Below are 21,677 nucleotides of genomic sequence, written 5' to 3'. Positions count from 1 at the left end.
CACATTTTTATGCAACTTGCTTCCCTAACTTAACGATACATTATGGAAATTCTCTAGATCAGTAAATATAGCCTGTCTTTCATCGCTGCAGTCATCAGTTATGTGTGTTGCATCAGTATTCCTAAAACTGCCCATTGATTCAGTGAGTTGTGACAGTACCTATGAAATATTATCTACCAGGGCAGCTCATTGCGCCACTCAGGCCACATTTTATTGGAGGCTGGTCATGTACCCTCTGCCTGGCATGTACCAAAATGTCAGACTCCCAGGAGGAAAGCAGGTGTTCAGTATCAACCACATTGTTGTACAACAGGTTGGGCACAGTGAGCCCCTCTTTTCAGGTAGAGGACTTATAGACACCCTAAATCCAAGCTCCCAAGGAATACTGCAAGTCAAGGGCCAACCTTGCAGTCAGGCCTTTCAAGGAACTGTGGTCTCGGGCCTGCTGTGGTCATTCCTTTCTGCACATGGATACGTCCCAGTTTATTCCGCCATGTCTAACTGGCAGACCTTTGAGTTCTTTGAGAAAGTGAGGTGTCCTGATCGGGTACCCTGGAGCCCTTGGGTTCCCTCTCTGTTACTGTGCAGTTGCTTGGTTAGTGGAGCCTTGATTAAGCTGGGACCTGGATCTAGGCTGTGGAGTGCATGGATGTTGCCTGGGGCTTAGCATATGAGATAATGGTGGCATCTCCCAATTTCTTTGCAGTGTGTGAAGGCTTTGGTCTACTACGATGTGCAGTCATGCAGACTAGATATTGGTAATGAGAAAGGAGACACTCCCCTACACATAGCTGCACGCTGGGGTTACCAGGGCATCATAGAGACGTTGCTACAAAATGGAGCATCCACAGAGATCCAGAACAGAATGAAAGAAACGCCCCTCAAGTGTGCGTTAAACTCAAAGGTAGATTTTTATTTTATTTTTTTTCGGAAAAGGACTATGACTTTAAAAACAAAATCCGTGTCTACAGATTAGGTCTTGGCTATGCTGGACAAATTGCGTTAGTGCCTGAGGGCAGGACTTGGCCTGTACCCTCTCTGCTGCATTTGGGACCTGGTGGTTAATGGGTTTTTACTTATTTATGTTATTACTAGGGGCCCGGTGCACGAAATTCGTGCACTGGTGGGGGGGGGGGGAGTGTCCCTCAGCCCAGCCTGCCCCCTCTCACATACTGGGAGCCCTCAGGCATTGACCCCCATCACCCTCCGATCACCTGATCGGCCCCTTGCCCAGGCCTGACACCTCCGCCAGAGGTGTCAGGCTTGGACAGGGGGCCCCTATCTCCCCCCGATCACTGGCTCTGGCCCCCGCCCAGGCCTGAGGCCTCTGGCCCAGGAATCATGCCTGGGCAGGGGACCCCCATCTCCCTCTGATCGCTTGCTCCACCCCCCGCCCAAGCCTGACACCTCTGACCCAGGCTTCAGGCCTGGGCAGGGGGACCATCATATCCCCCCAATCCCCAGCTCCGCCCCCCACCCAGGCCTGATGCCTCAGCCAGAGGAGTTGACCCTCATCACCCTCCGATCACCAATCACCGGATCGGCCCCTTGACCAGGCCTGAGGCCTCCGGCAGAGGTGTCAGGCCTGGGCAGGGGACCCCCAGCTCCCCGCGGTTGCAGGCTCCGCCCCTGCCCAGACCTAACGCCTCTGGCCTAGGCGTCCGGCCCAGGCAGCGGGGACCTGCAGTGGCAGCGGGGGGCACCGCGATCGTGGGCTTCGCTTTAGGCCCAGGCAAGGGACCCCTAGCTCCTGGGACTGCCAGCTTCGACCGTGCCCAGCTCCCATCGCTGGCTCCACCCCTACTTCCTGCTATCACTGGCCAGGGCGGCAAAGGCGCCTGATTCTCCGATCATGGCTGGGGGGCAGGGCAAAGGCGGCCCCAGGGCTGCCTTTGCCCTGCCCCCCAGCTCTTAGCTCCCCGCTGGGTTTCTGATCACTGTCAGTGGCAGGGGGCTTCTTCCTGCTTTCCCTTTCGCCTCCCTGCATTGTGCCTACATATGCAAATTAGCCGCCATCTTGTTGGCAGTTAACTGCCCATCTTAGTTGGCAGTTAACTGCCAATCTTAGTTGGCAGTTAACTGCCAATCTTAGTTGGCAGTTAATTTGCATATAGCCCTGATTAGCCAATGAAAAAGGTATCGCCGTACGCCAATTACCATTTTTCTCTTTTATTAGTGTAGATGAGTTGTTCTTTGTGTTGTTCTAAGAGCTACTCCCAGCAGACTTTGCCCCAGCCTCTGAGTACTGTTGCCTTATGAGCAAATGGAGTGGGTAAAACGGGAGAGTAACTCTGACTGGCAGAAGCGGGGAAAGGGAGTGGGGCATGGAAGCAGTAAGGGATGTCGCGTCATCTTCAGCTCCTAAAAACCTTATCCTTATCCTGATTTGGCCAATTTTGAGCTTCATTGGGTATTACTTCTTTCAAAAGTGATTTGTTAATGAACTACTCATCCTTTCCTAGGAGTGATGTCTGGGAGCATTCAGTTTTTGACAACATGTAAAAGTACTCATTTCATGAGTGAGTGGGGAGTGAGGAGTGGGGAGCTTAGAGAAACCATTTCTTTGAACCTCATCTCCCAGCAGGTTGAAGGCATGCCTTCAGCAAAGTGTGGTCGGCCAGCTGGCCAGAGAAAGCCGAGCCATGTGCATTGGAAGGTCCCAGGTCAGCAGGTTGATGTGTCTAGAACATCACTAATTTGTGGCTCACAGAAATGATTCCATTTTATATATTTTATTTTTTAATCCTCACCTGAGGATATTTTTCATTGATGAGAGAGAGAGAGAGAAAGGGAAGAGAGAAACATCAATTGGTTGTCTCCCGTACACACCCCAACCAGGGATCGAACCTGCAACCTGGGTATATGCCCTGACTGGGAATTAAACTTGCTACCCTTCAGTGCATGGGATAATGCTTTAACCAAAGAGCAATACTGGTCAGGGCAAACGATTCCTTTTTTTGTTGCTGTTATTAATCCTCACCCGAGGATATTTTTCCATTGATTTTTAGGGAGAGTGGAAGAGAGAGGAAAAGACAGAGAGAAACATCAATGTGAGAGAAACACATTGATTGGTTGCCTCCTGCACAAACCCTGACCAGGGCCTGGTCCGGGGAGGAGCCCTGCAACTGAGGTATGTACCCTTGATCGGATCGAACCTGGGACCCTTTGGTCTGCAGGCTGACACTCTATCCACTGAGCCAAACCAGCTCGAGCAAATGATTTGATTTTAATACAAGCCTCCTGTTGTCTCCCTCTGCACAGGCCTTGCTTTCTGCTTCTTGATGTTTTCAGCTTCCTTTTAGTTTCTGACTCTCTTCTAGGGAAGCCTTTCAGTTTATGTCATATTCTAGGAATAGCAGTTTTTAAATTACTTTATTGAGGTATGATTGACATACAAAGAGCTGTACATATTTCATGTACAGGCACACCTAGGAGATAGCAGGTTTGGTCCCAGACCACTGCAAGAAAGTGAGTCATAAACTTTTTGCTATTGGAGAGTCTTGCCTTCAATTTGTAAAACACACAACATCTATGAAGTGCAATATAGCAAAGCACAATAAGATGAGGTACCCCTGTACACAACTTGATGCACTTGGAGATACGTACATACCTGGGAGAACATCACCACAATCTGTGCTGTAAACATATCCATCACCTTCAAAAGTTTCCTCTTGTCTTTATTATTATGTTTGTATGTGACAAGAACACTTCACATAAGCTGTACAGTGGCACCATTTTAGAAGGTGAAATCCCTGCTCCTGACCACTGAGCCATTCTTCCTGTGCACTCACAGGGTCTCTGCTCTGTAGCAGCCACAGCTGATGGGCTGGGTGGTGCTACCTGTGGCCTGAGATGCCCGGAGGAGCTGAGGGTTTCTCTGCCCCTGTATCTTCTCCCAAAGGCCCCTTCCTAAGGGAGGTCTCAGAGAGAAGGAGACAACTGCCTGCTTGGGTTTGCTCTGAGCTGCTCGTGGTGCCAGTGAAAAGGCCACACTTTATTTCTGTGGACAAATAGCCAGGGGCTCGACGAGGCAGCGTTTGAGGCCCCTTCTGTGGCTGGGCTTCTCTTGTCCTCTGAGCCCATGCATGGGCAGCACCAGCTCCTCTGCCAGGCAGCAGGAGTGTGGTGTGGCAGGAGGAAGCCCAGACTTACTCAGTGTGGTTCTGAGCAAGTTCCACCAGCCGTGGTTTCCCTGTCTCTCCACGGGTGTGGCTGAGCTGTCTGCTCTTCTGAGAAGATAGGCAGTCAGTGGGGTATTATGGGTGATGCTTTAGTGACCCATCTCATTCAGTACTTTGCTTGTCCCCTTTGTCCTCCTAGATTCTGTCTATAATGGAAGCCCGTCACATGTCCTTTGAAAGGAGACAACAGTCTTCAGCAGTAAGTGAACAGGGCGGTAGTCCTCGGCCCTATTTATGACCAGAGCATCCTCTCTGGCCCTCACCTGTCTCTTCTCTTGTCATGCTCCCTTGCTGCAGGTCCCTGTGCCACCCCCTCAACACTTCATGGATTCCATCAGCCAGGGGTCCTCCGCCTCCAGCTTCTCCTCTGTGTCCACCAGCTCCAGAAAAAGGGAGCCCAAGAAGGACTACAGAGAGGTGAGGCCCCAGGTGGGAGGAAGGTCTGTGAAGCCCTGTATATGGCTCTGGTTAAAGAGTCAGGGCCTGCCCTAGCTGGCTTGGCTCAGTGGATAGAGCATCAGCCTGCAGAGTGAAGGGTCCCGGGTTTGATTCCAGGCACGGGCACATGCTCAGGTTGCGGGCTCAATCCCCAGTAAGGGGCATGCAGGAGCGAGCAGATCAATGATTCTCTCTCATCATTGATGTTTCTATATCTCTCCCCCTCTCCCTTCCTCTCTGAAATCAATAAAAATATATTTAAAAAAATAAAGAGTCAGGGCCTGACGAGGGCCACCTAGTTGGCCTGACCACCATAACCAGGTCAGCCTTGTCAGCTGTGGCCAAGGTTGGTGCCTGAAGAGGAGCCCAGATGTTCTCACCTGCTTGCCCTTCATGGTCAGCTCCTTCAGCAGCTCTTTGCTTTGTGGACAATGTGTGTGTGTGAGAAAGAGAATAGCCTAAGAAAAGTATAAGTAAAGTCACCTATAGGTCCACTGATATAAGATCATTTTACAAAGCAAATTTTCTCTGCCCCTACCTCCCACTCCACAAGCACCTCTGTTAGCTTGATGTGGGTCCTTTCTGACTCCTTACAAAGTTTATATAGACACTAGAGGCCCAGTGCACAAAATTCATGCATGGTGGCGGGGAGGGGGGGTATCCCGCAGCCTGGCCTGCACCCTCTCCAATCTGGGATCCCTCTCGCAATCCAGGGCCACTGGCCCCTAACCACTCACCTGCCTGCTTGCCTAATGCCCCCAACAGCCCTCCCCTGCCAGCCTGGTCACTCCCAACAGCCCTCCCCTGCAGGCCTGGTTGCCTCCAACGGCCTTCCCCTGCAGGCCTGGTCCCCCCCACTGCCCTCCTCTGCCAGCCTGATCTCGCCCCCAACTGCCCTCCCCTGCCGGCCTGATCATGTCCCCAACACTCCTCCCCTGCTGGACTGATCCCACCCTCAGCTGCCCTACCCTGCCAGCCTGGTTGCCTCCAACTGCCCTCCCCTGCCTGCCTGATCTCCCCCAACCCCCTGCCAGCCTGATCTCACCCCTAACTGCTCTCCCCTGCCAGCCTGATCTCGCCCCTAACAGCCTCTGCTTGGGCCCCCACCACCATTGCTTTGTCCGGAAGGAAGTCAGACGTGCACGTGCGGAAGATGGCTGGTTGACCCGGTCTAATTAGCATATTACCCTTTTATTATGTAGATTTATATACACTCACACATTGCGTCTAGTAAAAGCTGATTTATAGCCTGGGATTTGTTTTTTTGCATTTAATCTGTCTTAGAGTTTGCTCAGTGTCAGCCACAGAGTAGACCATAGCATGGATGTGCCACAACTCCTCTGCTCATTCCCCTGTGGGTGGGGACCCTACCTAAGACCCCTCCTCCAATGTTATCCTCAAGCCCTGACCTGCTCGTGGATAACCCAGCAAGCTTGGCTCAATGCAAAAGCACAGCAAAGAAAACCAAGAGGCACTCTCCAGAGTCTAACAGAGACCTGGGATCATCCTTGGGAGGGATGTCCCCCTTACTAATATGTACCCCCAGCTAGCAGATAATGAGAGCTGAATATATGTGGTTCTAAAGGTGGCTGACCTAGGGTGTGCTTGTGCTTCAAGGTGGCCCTCATCTCACTCTGCCACATGATAGCAGTGTCATTTTATAGACCTTGCATGGCAGTGGGCTCAGAGCACGTCAGCACCTCCATGGGTGTCTGTCTGAGCAGTTTTAGGGATATGTTTGAAAACTACTGAATCAAGACTCCAAATTAAGAAACAAATGAAAGCTACTAGGCTTTCCGAAAGGTGGTTTCTTTTAATTTTTTTCTCATTTATTGAGAGAGACAGACAGACATCAATTTGTTGTTCTACTTATTTATGCATTCATGGGTTGATTCGTGTATGTGCCCTGACCGGAGCTTAAACCCGCAATCTTGGCATATTGGGATGATGCTCTAACCAACTGAGCTACCTGTCCAGGGCTTCTTACTTTATTATTGTTTTATTAAACTTATTTTTCTAACATTCTTTTTTCTTTTATTAAGGTAGAAAAACTTTTAAGAGCAGTTGCTGATGGAGATTTAGAAATGGTGAGTTTGTAGAAGTGCGTTTTACAAAGCTTGCTCTCGGTTTGGTTAGGAGCTGTGTGGCTTTGTTGTTCACTTCCACATAGAAGGTGGTGCACCTCATAAATATTTGGTAATGGCAATGTGACCTTTCCACCACAAATAATGAGACAAGTGGACATAAAGCTGCACAGTGAGCGTGTCCCTGCCTCTTAGACATTCATATTCTGGGAAGGTAGTGAGATGTTGGCAAGAGACTAGCCCGCACCCAGGTCTCAAAGTATGGGCTCAAAGCCTGTCATGTTAGCTGGGAGCAAGGTGAGCATACAGGGTAGTGGGTGAGGAGGGGGTGGTGGAGGCTAGGGCAGAGCTCAGAGGGTGTTAGGGTGGCCCTGCAGAAGTTGGGGACACCTGGGACACCTGGGACACGTGGGCCAGGAGGCTGAGGTCTGAGGCAGGAAGAGATTAAACAAAGATCTTATATTCATACTAGTAGCCTGGTGCACAAAAATTTGTGCACTGGGGGGGGGGGGGAGGGAGGGGAGGTGTTCCCTCAGTTATTAAACATTTATCGCCACAACACTGACCACATTGGTGGTGGTGGTGGTCTTGTCAGAATGTGTTATATTATGCAGATGAAAATCTACTTAAACAGATTTGATGTAGATATTTCCAAAGATGGAAGAATTGTCCCTGTCAACTATTTTAGTTGATTCATATCTTCAGTAATTGTCATCATTGCAAAGTTTTCAGTCCCCATATGGACTGCTGGATATAATAGGTCATGCGCTGTCCCTGTCCTTTGTAGCCTTTGTTACCTTAAGGACTCTAGTTTTCCATTTATATGTTTAAGTACCAACCTTACCGGCTTAAAAAGATAAGCTTTTAACACTGCTCTCTCTGTTCCATATCCTTCCGATGAAAAGTGGAGTTGGGTTGCAGCACAGGAGAGAAATTCAGAAGGGGAATATTGAAGTAATGACTGCAATAGGAGAAGAGGGAACTTATTTCCCTGGCCACATGTGCTGGCGCCCTGGACCACAGGGCTGGCAGCTTCTCCGGGTGGCTGCAGCCTGGGACCTCAGGCGGGTGGCTTGTCCATTTCCTGGGCTGCAGCCAGCCGCAGGTGCTGGCACCTGGACCAAAGGTGGGCAGCTTCTTCTTCTGTGCTTCCAGGGAGGGCAGTCAGTTATGTGTATATGTGTGTGCATGCAAACATAGGCATGTACACATATGTATGTGGAAATCTGCTGGGCAAGTCAAAACCATAGAAGAGTTGCCCCCTATCTCTTGAATCTTCCAGAGATATCCCCCACTTTTTTATTCTATCACTACTGGAGAGTCAGTATTTACAGCCAGCCAGCCAGTGACTCTCTCAGTGTCTATTTCTGACTTCTTTCCCTGTCTGTCTTCCAACCCCTAGTCATATTTCCACCTGGATGCATCATTTTTACTCCCAATATGCTGTCTAGAGAAGGAGTCAGGATGCTGTCTTCCCATGAATAGTACTCAGTAACAAACCAATTGCATTTTAGTTGGGCAATGCCCCTACCTACCCTTCAAATCCCTTCCACCATGCATTTCTGTTTCCCTTTTTATTTGTTGGATTGTTCTGCTGCTCCTTCTCCTCACTCCACCACCCTTGGATCGTAATGTAAAATTCTTTTACCATGTCAAAAAATTATTAAAAATACAGGTACTTCACCGAACACCGGCCGGGGGGCTGGCAAAGGTGGCCCCGGTTCTCCAATCACGGGCCGCCTGGGTTTCCGATCACTGTCAGCAGCAGGCGGCTTCTTCCGTCCTTCCCCTTTCTCCTCCCAGCATTGCACCTACATATACAAATTAACCACTATCTTTGTTGGCAGTTAATTTGCATATTGCCCTGATTAGCCCATGGGAAGCGTAGTGAAGGTACGATCAATTACCATGTTTGTCTATTATTAGATAGGACTAGAGGCCCGGTGCATGAATTCATGCATGGGTGGGGTCCTTTGGCCTGGCCAGCGATTGGGGCCATCTTGCTCAGTTCCAATCAGGGCCAATCAGGTCTGGCTGGCGAGGGGGAGGGACCGTGGGAGTTGGCCAGCCACGGGAGGTTGGCTGTGGGAGCGCACTGTCAACCAGGGGGCAACTCCTGTGTTGAGCATCTGCCCCCTGGTGATCATTGCAATCATAGCAATTGGTCGTTCTCGTCATTCCACCATAATGTTTGCCTAGGCCCGTGGTTGGCAAACTGCGGCTCGCGAGCCACATGCGACTTTTTGGCCCCTTGAGTGTGGCTCTTCCTAAGCCTTAGGAGTACCCTAATTAAGTTAATAACAGTGTACCTACCTATATAGTTTAAGTTTAAAAAATTTGGCTCTCAAAAGAAATTCCAAGCGTTGTACTGTTGATATTTGGCTCTGTTGACTAATGAGTTTGCCAAACACTGGCCTAGGCTTTTGTTATATAAATAGGCATTACCTATGGACACAGACAATAGGGTGGCGAAGGCCTGGAGCAAGGCGGGAACCAGGTGGAGGGGCAGTGGGGGGGAAAGAGGATATCTGTAATACTCTCAACAATAAAGATATTTTTGAAAGATAAATAAATAAATAAATAAATAAATAAATAAATAAATAAATAAATAAGAAAGCAAAGCTAGAAGAAAAGAATCTCTAACACAAGCTACAGAAACAGTAGCTTAATCTCTCTGTATCAGCATGAAAGGGTTTAGGACGGCTTGAGCACATGTGACCCCTGGAATCTTTGTGAGCAGCACCTGTCATTTTTTAGTGACTGTGGCCCTGATTTGGGAACAGTTAGAGAGTTTAAGGTACTATATCTTGTAAAAGAGCTAAGGATGAGATTTAAGTTCCTATTTCTCTTTACTGTACAACCTCAGGTGCGTTACCTTTTGGAGTGGACAGAGGAGGACCTGGAGGATGTGGAGGATGCTGTCAGTGCTGCAGATCTTGAATTTTGTCACCCCTTGTGCCAATGCCCAAAATGTGCTCCAGCTCAAAAGGTTTGGCGTTGCTTCTGTTGATGAGGGTGGTGATAGGAGGGAACATTCTTCTTTGTCCCCTTGAAAACGATATCTGCTTCTCAGCCAGCTAATTTCTGAGTGGCTGGTAGTGGGTATCCCTGAGATGTGGTGGGGTTAGTTAGCTCAGGGCGGAGAGAAGCTGGCGCCAGTACAGGATCTGGCTTGGGCTGCCTGCTTCCTGAACAGGCAGGTCAGTGAGCAGGGACATCCACATGTGCTCTCTGGGCCCCTGAGTCATAGGGAAGAGTTTACAAATAGACACGCCTGAGGGTCTCTGTCCATGTGGCCGCATTCCCCCTGGGGAGGCTGCACTTGAGGCCCATTGCCACTACCATTGCTCACGTTGGTACTTCCTCTGTGGCAGACACGTCCCCTGTACAATCCAGTTTCCCCTAATGGTAACAGCTTGCAAAACCATAGACACATACAATCCTTCAATTTATTGAGATATCCCATTTACCTGTGCTCGTGTGTGTGTGTGTAGTTCTATCCAGTTTTATCACATATGTGGCTTTGTGTACCCACCACCACATTCAAGGTACAGAATAGTTCACTCACCACGAGAAGAATCACTCACGTTGCCCTTTTACGACAACACCCACCTCTCTCTGTCACCCCCACCCCACCACCCACTAATCTGTTCTCCACTTCAAAAATGTTATATACGTAATCATACAGCACGTAACCTTTGAGGATTCGCTTTGTTCTCTAGCATGATTCCAAGTTGTTGCATGTAGTTAACAGTTTATTTCTTTATTGTTGAGCAGTATTTCATGGTTGTATGTGCCATTTGGTGTAACCACTGTCCTACTGAAGGACATGTTGCTTGTTTCTAGATGTGGGAAATTACAAATAAAGCTGCTATGTACATTTGTGTACAAGTTTTTGTAAGAACATAACATAGTTTTCTTTCTCTAACGTAAATGCCCAAGAGTGCAATTGCTGACTCGTGATAATTACATGTTAATTCTTTGGTTAGTTTTGTGAAGAACTGACAGACTTTCCCAGGCTGGTTGTACATTTTACATTCCCACCAGCAATCTATGAGTGGTGCAATTTCTCTGCATCCTCACCAGCTTGTGCTGTCACTATTAGTTATTTTAGCCATTCGAATGAGTGTGTAACACTATCTCATCGGGTTGCAGTTTGCTTTCCCTACTGGGTGATGACATTGAACCTCTCTTCCTGTGCTTATTTGCCATCTGTATCTATTCTTCAGTGAAATGTCTGTTCATTTCCTTTGCCCACTTTGTTACTCGTTTCTTTCTTTAAAAAAAATGTTTTTATTGATTCTAGAGAGAGAAAAGGGGAGAGAGAGACATCAATTTGTTGTTCTACCTATTTATGTATTCACTGGTTGATTTTTTTTAAAATATATTTTTATTGATTTCAGAGAGGAAGGGAGAGGGAAAGAGATATAGAAATATCAATGATGAGAGAATCATTGATTGGCTGCCTCCTGAACGCCCCCTACTAGGGATCAAGCCTACAACTCGGGCATGTGCCCTAGACTGGAATCAAACCCAGGATTCTTCAGTCCACAAGTCAATGCTCTAACCACTTAGCAACCCAGCTAGGGCTTATTGGTTGATTCTTGTATGTACCCTGACCAGGGATCAAACCCACAGCCTTGGCATATCGGGACGACACTCTAACCAACTGAGCTACTGGGCCGGGCTGTTGTATGTGTGTGTGGTGTTATGTTGTTTTTTTTACTGTTGAGTTTTCAGAGTTCTTTATTTATTCTGGATTCCAGCTCTTTGTCAGATTTGTGGTTTGCAAATATTTTCTTTTGGTCTATAGTTTGCCTGTAGCTTCTTCACATGGGTTTTCACAGAGCAGGTTTCTAATTTAGAAGTCCAGTTTATCAGTTTTTCCTTTTATGGATTGTGCTTTTGTGGTCAAATGTAAGAACACTGTGCTTAGCCCTAGATTTCAAAGATTCTCTCCTTTTGTTTTTCCTAAAAGTTTTATAATATTACATTTAACAGTTAAGTCCCTGATCCAGTTAAATTTTGTACAGGGTGTGAGTTTTAGGTTGCAGTTTATTTTTTGCCTGCAGAAGTACACTTGCTCCCGCACCATTTGTTGAAAGGCCATCCTTCCTCCACCAACTTGCTTTTTGGACCTCACTGGACTGTGTATGGTGTGGGTCTATCCCTGAGCTCGCTATTCTGTCCCACTGATCTGTGGGAGCCACACAGGGCCACACCGTCTTGATTACTGCAACTGATAGTAAGACATAATATTGAGTAGAATGATTCTCCCTAATTTATTCTTCTTTGCCAGGATTGTTTTAGCTATTCTAGGGCCTGTGCCTTTTCCTATAAACTATAAGCTTGTCTATGTCTACAAAAAAACCTTGCTAGAATTTTTATAGGAATTGCATTAAAACTGTAGATCAATTTGAAGAGAAATAGCATCTTTACTATGTTGAGTCTTCATGAATATGGTATATCTTACTATATTTAGGCCTTCTTTGATTTCTTCATCAACATTTTGTGATTTTCAGCATAACAGATCCTGTCCATTTTGTTAAATGTATACCTAAGTATTTTCTTTTCTTTTGTGTAATTGTAAATAGCATCATGTACATAGTATGCACTCGTGTGCTAGCTCTCTAACTCAAGGTGTGTTCCATACTAAGAGAATTAATTTGACCTTACAAAATAGATATAGTGGTGTTATACTTCGTATTGTGAGAGTATACTACCTTATTTAAAAAGCTTTACCATGGGTTTCTCTAACCTAAGAATACCGAAATGACTATGTTTTTCATTCACAAGTAGCTTTTCAGAGGCAGGTTAATGTGTACATTAGACTATGCAGCTTTTGCTCTGTTCCCATGGTGCCGGATGTGTCCAGTCCAAAAACGTGTTCCCCCTAGATGGGTGGCTATGAAAAAAATAGGGATAAAAAAGGCAACTGATGTTTCAAAAGATATGAAGTAACAAAACCCCCAGGTCCAGTCAGTGAGTCTTTGCAGCTAGAAGCAGTTATTCCATCTCTCTTCTTATTTTTCTATACTCTCTTCTTCACCTCAGTTCATTGGCTATAACAAGATGCTTAAAACACATTACAATATCTGTTGAATTTATTGGATTAAAGCCTTATGTTGGCCCTGACCAGTGTGGCTCAATTGGTTGAAGCATCATCCTGTGTACCAAAGTGTCTTGGGTTCAATTACTGGTCAGGGTACATACCCAGGTTACGGGTTTGATCCCTGGTCTGGGTGCTAGGGGAAGCAACTGATTGATGTATTTCTCTCTCCCCCTCGCCTTTCCTCTCTAAAATCAATAAAAAAACCAACAGACCCCCCAAAAGCCTTATGTTCCCTGTTCATTTAAAAACTCTTATCTTTTCCTCTTTTTGTAAGTTCTCAAAAAAGCACAAAAATTGCTTCATGTCTGTAATTAAATTAAAACTTCCCCCCAACCCCATTCTCTTCTATCCCACTGGTGTATATAGAGTTTTTAAAAACTCTTTATTGAAGTATAACTTACATACTATAAAATACAGCAAGTCCTCAAATAATATCCTATATAATAAAGAGGTAATATGCAAATTGACCATCACACCCTCACACAAAAGATGGCCGCCCCATGTGGTCACAAGATGGCCACCACAAGATGGCCAGCAGGGGAGAGCAGTTGTGGGCGATCAGGCCAGCAAGGGAGGGCAGTTAGGGGTGACCAGGCCTGCAGGGGAGGGCAGTTGGGGGGGACCAGGCCTGCAGGAAAAGGCAGTTGGGGGCGTCTGGGCTGGCAGGGGAGGGCAATTGGGGGCGACTGGGCCGGCAGGGGAGGGCAGTTGGGGGCCAACGGCCACAGGGGAGCAGTTAGGTGTCAATCAGGCCAGCAGGGGAGTGGTTAGGGGGTGATCAGGCTGGCAGGCAGAAGCCATTAGGGGCAATCAGGCAGGCAGGCGAGCATTTGGGAGCCAGCAGTCCCGGATTGTGAGAGAGATGTCCCAGATTGGAGAGGCAGGCTAGGCTGAGGGACACCCCCCCCCCCAGTGCACAAATTTCGTGCACCAGGTCTCTGATCTATAATAATAAAAGGATAATATGCTAATTAGACCTGACAGCTGAATGATCTTCTGGACGTCCAGACATCCTTCCTGACAAAGCTGGGGCCCGAGGGAAGCCAGCCGGGGTCCCGGATGCCTGCCAGCAGCTGAAGGAGGGAAACCCAGGTCCTGGATGCCAGAGGGAAGCCCGTGCTGGCAGCCAGGGGAAGGAAGGCCTACTCGTGCATGAATTACCATGCATCAGGCCTCTAGTTTCAATATAATGCTGATGAGATGCTACAGGAACTTAACTCTTTATATCAATTAGCCGATAGTAAAATTGGTTTTGTTATGCGTCATTTTGCTTAAAGTCACAGAGCCTATCGATGTTAAGTGAGGACTTACTATCCATGTAAAGAATACAGTTTGGTGAGTTCCTACAGATGTATGCACCCATGAAGCCATCACCACAGTCAAGATACAGAGCATCCACATCACCACCAGAGTTCCTCATGCCGTGTGCAGCTCTGCCCTTCCTCCCTGTCCCCAGCATGGATAATTTGTCAGATGTACCATTGATCTGCTCTCTGTCATTACAAACTCATCAGCATTTTCTAGAATTGTGCATGAATGGAACTGTACAGTACACACCCTTTTGAGTCTAGCTTTCTTTGCTCAGCAGAATGTTTTTGAGATCCATGCTGCATTACTAGCCCATTTATTTTTATTGCTGGGTAGCATTTTGTTGAATATACCATAATTTGTTTATTTAATCACCTGTATACATTTAATATGTTTTTATTGATGTTTTAGAGAAATGAAGAGGGAGAGAGATAGAAACATCAGATGAGAGAAGCATCGATCAGCTGCCTCCTGCATGCCCCCTAGTGGGAATCAAGTCCACAAACCTGGCATGTTCCCTGACCAGGAGTCAACCAGTGACCTGGTGCATGGGACAATGCTCAATACACTGAGCCACACCGCCTGGGTAGTAGTTGCCCGTTTTTGGCTTGGTGAATAAAACTATTGTGAATGTTTATGTACAAGTCTTTGTATAAAAATGTTTACATGACTAAATACCTAGGAGTATAATTGCTGGGTCATAGATTTAAGTGTATGTTGAACTTTATAAGAAACAGCCAGTTTTCCATAGTAATTATAGCATTTTCCATTCCAACCAGTAGCATGTAAGAATTCTAGTTGCCCCACATTCTTGTCAGCACTTGGTATTTTGATTTTTTAACTTTAGCCATCATCCTACAGTTAAGTGTGCAGGAGTATTTCATTGTTTTCCCACCTACTTAATTTTTTTTTTTTTTCAGAGAGGAAGGGAGAGGGAGAGAGAGGAACATCAATGATGAGAGAGAATCACTGATCGGCTGCCTCCTGAATGCACCACACCGGGGATTGAGCCTGCAACCCAGGCATGTGCCCTGACCTAGAATTGAACTGTGACCTCCTGGTTCATAGGTCGATGCTCAACCACTGAGCCATGCCAGCTGGGCAGACAATGACATTTTTAATCATCAGAAAGTAAACTAGTTTACTTTCTGATGATTAAACCAGTTTTAATCCTTACCAGTCACTGAAAATAGTGACTAATTAATTCTATCAAAATAAATGATTCAGCATTACTATTTGTTTGTTTTTAGTTATATGGTTTATAAATCAGGGAGTTTTTTTTACCCTTTTAAGTGTTGATTTACTATTCTACATCCACATGATTTATTTTAAAACCACTGTGAATAATAAGGTAGTTTCATGATAAAAATGAAGGTGAACTATAGAGGTAAGTAGCAGACAATTTGATGAGGTTTGACAAGTTAATTCAAGGTCTTATAACCTCCAGCAGCACAGTGAAGATACAGACTATGTCTATCACCCCAAAACATCCTCTCCTGCCCCTCTGTAGTTATCCCCCTTCCCTGCCCCATTTCAACAATCAACAATCTGTTTTCTGACCCTTTGGTTCTGTCCTTCCTGATTTTGACTTGCATTTCCCTGATAACTAAAGATGTTATTTTATGTGCTTATTGGCTGACCATTCACCTTTTCAAACCTTTTGCTATTAAAAGTTAGCCCAGGTGGCGTGGCTCAGTGGTTTAGGGTCGACCTATGAACCAGGAGGTCACTGTTTGATTCTCGGTCAGGGCACATGCCCAAGTTGCAAGCTCGATCCCCAGTGTGGGATGTGCAGGAGGCAGTCAATCAGTGATTCTCTGTCATCATTGAAGCTTCTCTCTCTCCCTCCCCGTTCCTTTCTAAAATCAATAAAAGAATATTTTTTAAAAAATAAAAATAGCCCAACTGGTGTGGCTCAGTGGTTGAGCATCGACCTATGAACCAGGAGGTCAGCGTTCGATTCCTGGTCAGGGCATATGCCTGGGTTATGGGCTCAATCCCCATTATGGGGTGTGCAGGAGGCAGCCAATCAGTGATTCTCATCATTGGTGTTTTTATTTCTCTCTCCCTCTCCCTTCCTCTCTGAAGTCAATAAAAATATATTTTTTAAAATAATAATAAAAATTAGATTATGTTATTGAGTTGTAAGAGTTTGGTTTTTGTTTTTTAATTCTGCTTGGCCCTTTTTCAGGTAGACATATCACAAACATTTTCTCTTATTTGGTGATTTGGGTTTTTTTTGAGAATTTTCATAAGAGTTTATTTGAGCCGCCAAAACCGGTTTGGCTCAGTGGATAGAGCGTCGGCCTGCGGAGTGAGAGGTCCCAGGTTCGATTCCGGTCAAGGGCATGTACCTGGGTTGCGGCACATCCCCAGTAGGAGATGTGCAGGAGGCAGCTGATCAATGGTTCTCTCTCATCGATGTTTCTAACTCTCTATCTCTCTCCCTTCCTCTCTGTAAAAAATCAATAAAATATATTTAAAAAAAAAAAAAAAGAGTTTATTTGAGCCAAACTGGCAACCTAAGCTGGAGAGTAAGATCTCAAATTTTCATGCCTTTTGATTTTCTTTTTTGTCAATATTTCATTGGAATGTAATTCTTCATAATTTATTAATATAATGTATAAAATATTTCACATAATGAGCAGTTAACTATTTATAAATATTCCATTCTCCCAGAAATTATGGGAGCTACTTTAACCGAGTTCAGTAAATATGAAAATTAAGCTCAGGAAAAAATGATGCTGATTCCTTTGTGAAGTTTTCCTCCCTTTAGCTTAATTCGTCTCAATGTGTCAACACATCTCTAGAGTGACAGTAAGTTTTTGAGGTCTGTCTTGGACTCTGGAGTTGAACAAGGGTTTGAATATTAGATCTTCCATTTACACACTTTTTTACTTTGGACAAGTTACTTAACATCTCAGGTCTCAGTTTCTATATCTTCTTGTGAGCTCCAGTAAACATTTAAGAGGCTTTTAAAATGTATTTCACGTGGCATTTTTGTAACAAGAGGGTTTTCAAGTTGTCTATTCCATAAAATTGCCACAATCAGATTCTCTCTGTTTGGTCTCTTCATCAATATGACTGTATTGGCAGTAACTTTTTAATCTGATGAAATCAACCTTCATAGGGACAAATCTATCTGAATTTCGGCTGATGTCCTTAAGGTTCTACAAGATCAGCACAGAACCTGTAACCTTTTTAAGCACACACAGAACCAGATGTCACAGTATCCTGTGTCTTTTTTATAACATCCTTAGTCAGCTGCCCAGTTCTGTCCACAATGATGCCATGAGGTCTGAGGACATACTCCCATCTCCATAATAGTACTGCGGGCGTGGGAGGAAGTTCAAGGCACACCCTGGCCAGTCGACCACAGTCACTATGCCTTGCCCATAATCTGGTGCTTCCTCACTGCTCGTGGCCAAGTTTCTACCAGGGAAAGCGGGAAGGTTCCTTTTCTTAATTGTCTCTTCCAGAGAGCATAGATTTACAATTTCTAAACCTAGTTTATCGAGGTTTTCTTTTATGTTTTTGCTTTTTGTCTTATCTAAGAAATCATTGCTTATCCCAATGTTAAAAAGATTTTCTTCTGTGTTCTCTTCAAGTTTTATAGTTGTAGCGTTTACATTTAGACCTGTGATGCATTTTAACTTTTGTGTTTGGTGTAAGATAAGGATTGACAGGCAGTTTTTCCACATATGGATACCCAGTTGTTCCAGCGTCATCTGTTGAGCAGACTTTTTCTTCCATTGGCATAATAAGGTACTATTTTAGGGGTTGCTTTCTTGAAAAATAGAAGTTAATCCTTTGACTCTCATATCTTTTTTAAGTAGTTAGGATGGCCCTCGCTGGTCACTCAGTGGTTAGAACGTCGCCTCATGGACTGAAGGGTCGCAGGATTGACTTTGGTCAAGGGCACATACCTTGATTGTAGGCTTGATCTGGGGCACGTGCGGGAGGCAACCAATCAGTGTGTCTCACATCGATGTTTCTCTGTGTCTCTCCCCCTTCCTTCCACTCTAAAAATCAATGGGAAAATATCCTCAAGTGAGGATTCACAAAACATAAAATAAATAAATGAAGTAGTGGGGATTCACCTGTGGGTAACCTGGTTCTGGATGCCACCGTGACCTTGAATTTGCTGAGGGGCTGTGAGGGGCAGATGGCTTTGGTTTCTTAAATACGAATGACATTCTGTTTGTGTCTTCTGCACCTGTAGAAGCTGGCAAAGGTTCCTGCCAGTGGGCTTGGTGTGAATGTGACCCACCAGGACGGCTCCTCCCCACTGCACGTTGCTGCCCTGCATGGTCGGGCGGACCTCATCCCCCTCCTTTTGAAGCATGGTGCCAATGTGGCTGCCAGAAACGCCAACCAAGCTGTCCCACTCCACCTGGCCTGCCAACAAGGCCACTTTCAGGTACAGGTTGTCTCGGGCAGAGTGTTAGGGTGTTTGCTTGTGCTTAGAACAGGGGTGGGAACCTTTTTTCTGCCACGGACCATTTGGATGTTTACAACATCATTCACGGGCCATCCAAATTTGTCAGTTTAAAAATTAGCCTGCTGTATTGGTCAAACATTTTAATAACTCACCCTTAAAGCTTTGGCAAGGCCAGACCAAATGATTTTACAGGCCTTCCACAGCCCTCGGGCCAGATGTCCCCACCCTTGGCTTAGAACCTCACTTGGGAATGCTCCTAGGGACAGGGGTTTGACATGTGCCCCAAAGGACCGGCACCCTTCCTTCCTCCCAGCCCGAGATTCTGAGGTGCACATGGATGGACCACTAGCAACAGAACACAGAATCTGATGCTCCTGGGTAGAGCCAGCCCCTTCCCATTGCCCTCCCAGCCTTCTGGCCTGACCCCAGCCCCAGCTCTCTGGTGCTTGGGTGTTGGTCCTCCAAGGTTCCTGCTGCATGTTAGCGCCTTGACTTTCCCACAGCGCTTGGTCAATGCTAAACAGCTCAGCACTTTATAAAGTAGAGTACAGCCCTGGCCGGCATTCTCAGTTGTTAGAGCATCAGCCTGCACACTGAAGGGTTGAGGGTTCGATTCCCAGTCAAGGGCTCTTACCTGGGTTGCGGGTTCAATCCCCAGCCCTGGCAGGGGGCATGCAGGAGGCAACCAATCAATGTGTCTCTCACGTAGCTGTTTCTCTCACTTGTTCACACTCTCTCTCCATCCTTCCCCTTTCCCTCCCCCCCTCCCTTTCACTGTCTCTAAAAGTCAGTGGAAAAAATACCCTCTGATGAGAATTAATGCTGGGGTCCAACCCCAGTAGGTCCAGGGGTTCCCAAAGGTGTAGACGGAGTCGGCGAAGAAGGAATGACATGGAGACAGCGTTCAGTTGATCAGCAGCCTAGCCAGGATCTCTAGCCAAGTTCTGGTCAGGATCTCCAGCGAAGTTCTGGTTAGGATCTCCAGCCAGGTTCTGTGCCCATGTTCTCTTGCTAGGTTCTCCAGCCAGGTTCTGTAGCCATGTTCCCTCGCTAGGTTCTCCAGCCAGGTTCTGTCCAGGTTCTCCAGCCAGGTTCAGTCACCAGGTTCTAGTCAGGTTCTCTTGCCATGTTCTATCCAGGTTCTGTAGCCAGGTTCTCTCGCTAGGTTCTGTGGCCAGTTTCTGTCCAGGATCTTTTGCCATGTTCTCTCCAGCGAAGTTCTTCTGTCTCCAGGTTCTGTGTAGGTTCTGTGTGTTGTTGTCTTGTTACATCTGTATTTATACCAGTTGATTCCAATCCTATCAATCTCTATTCCAAAGGTTAGGGCGTTTCTTATCTCCATTCCAGGGACTAAAGATTATGTAGCTTAAGCATGATGGTTTGTAGTTAAAGTGATTAATTACCTGCCTGGCACTTAGTTAAGGGGTTTTATTCCCTCCCTAACTTCAGGGGAAAATCCCTACCTGGGGAAACAACCTTTCTCAGAGAGGTGACCTTGGTTAAAACACAGTGCCAAGAAGGTGAGCAAACATATTAAGAACAGTATGCCATATATGCCAGGTCCCTTGAAACAGCAAGGATGGACCAGCTCCCGGCAAATTAACAACAAATAATAATAATAGCCTGGCTGGTGTGGCTCAGTGGCTGAATGTCATCCCATGCACCAAGAGGTAACCAGTGCTATTCCTGGTCAGGGCACATGCCTGGGCTATGGGCTCAATCCCCAGGGATGGAGGGTGCAGGTGGCAGCTCATCAATGTTTCTCTCTTGTTGATGTTTCTATCTCTCTCCCTCTCCTTCTCTCTCTAAAATCTATAAATGAATAAATGAAATTTTAAAATTATAGTAAGTAGAGTACAGCCCTCTAGAGGAGGGCCAAGAGATGACTGTGGGATGACTTACTTTTTTAAAGTACCATTTTTTGTCTTGAAAATTATATTATTTCATTTTCCCTTATTCTAATGTAAGCATTTTATTTATTTTTTTAAAATATATTTTATTGATTTTTTACAGAGAGGAAGGGAGAGAGATAGAGAGCTAGAAACATCGATCAGCTGCCTCCTGCACATCTCCCACTGGGGATGTGCCCGCAACCCAGGCACATGCCCTTGACCGGAATCGAACCCAGGACCCTTCAGTCTGCAGGCCGACGCTCTATCCACTGAGCCAAACCGATTTCGGCTAATGTAAGCATTTGAAAGTCAGGAACCATATTTCAGGTCTCCCACCTCTCTCCTAACATCTCACATAGTGCTTCAAGCATCAGCTTCCTCACCTGTAAAACTGGAGTAATAATTCCAGCTCCTTGTGGGTAGATCGAATGATTAAATGAAGAAACAGGTGCCTGGCACAGTCAACCCTCAGCAGATGTTAACCCCCCTCCCCCTTCAGCTGGCCTGTTTTCTCCCGGTCTAAAGAACCTGCTAGTAAACTTAGAGAAAAGTAGATAAACTTAGAGAAGAGTCAAAAGAATATCAAGCCACAGGATTTCTCCCGGACAATTTTAATTAAAAATTGTTCTTCTCTGGGCTAGGTGGTGAAGTATCTATTAGATTCCAATGCAAAGCCCAATAAAAAGGATGTAAGTGGAAACACACCCCTCATGTACGCCTGTTCCAGTGGCCACCATGAAGTCGCAGCACTGTTGCTACAGGTAAGGGCCCCACAGCCCAGGAGCTGCTGGCACTGGACAGTGATGGCATCTCGTCACTTGGTGAGACCCTCACCATGCCCTGCAGATGGGCAGAGCTTGCCCTTTGCTTTAAGCTGCCCCTGGGAGAGAAGCTTTGCATGAAATTTCCATACAGTGGTTCTCCGTGTCTGCCAGGATGCAGAGTTCAGGACACACACTGCTTTTGCTGAAGGTTTAGATCTTGCCTTCTTTACCTCTAGGGTAGATTGAATTGTATTGGGTTAAGTTGAACTGTTACCTTTAGTGTGAGCTGAATGTCCTTTGTCCCTTTTTATTTTCTGGTCAAGGGCACGTACCTCAGTTGCAGGCTCCACCACTGAGCCAAGTGCGGGAGGGAATCAATCAGTGTGTCTTGTCTCTCTCACATCAGTGTTTCTCTCTCTCTCTCCCCATCTCCCTTCCACTCTATCTAAAAGCAATG

At 46.2% G+C, this 21,677-nt stretch overlaps 1 protein-coding gene across 1 annotated transcript in view; it reads left to right on the top strand.

Annotated features, from left to right (window-relative positions):
• Nucleotides 1-21,677, top strand: part of ANKRD27 (ankyrin repeat domain 27) — a 65,544-nt gene that overhangs the window by 37,608 nt on the left and 6,259 nt on the right. Inside the window, exons 18-24 of the mRNA XM_081107867.1 lie at nt 707-904; nt 4,321-4,380; nt 4,479-4,598; nt 6,662-6,706; nt 9,570-9,692; nt 18,346-18,543; nt 21,098-21,217. Of these exons, the coding sequence (XP_080963993.1) occupies nt 707-904; nt 4,321-4,380; nt 4,479-4,598; nt 6,662-6,706; nt 9,570-9,692; nt 18,346-18,543; nt 21,098-21,217 (864 nt within the window). The remainder of the gene's footprint in view (nt 1-706; nt 905-4,320; nt 4,381-4,478; nt 4,599-6,661; nt 6,707-9,569; nt 9,693-18,345; nt 18,544-21,097; nt 21,218-21,677) is intronic.

Source organism: Myotis nattereri, assembly GCF_964212035.1.
Source record: "Myotis nattereri genome assembly, chromosome: 15".
In the NCBI taxonomy this organism is placed as follows: Eukaryota; Metazoa; Chordata; class Mammalia; order Chiroptera; family Vespertilionidae; genus Myotis; species Myotis nattereri.
Note: the sequence above shows the minus strand (reverse complement) of the source record. Positions and strands in the feature narration are given on the sequence as shown.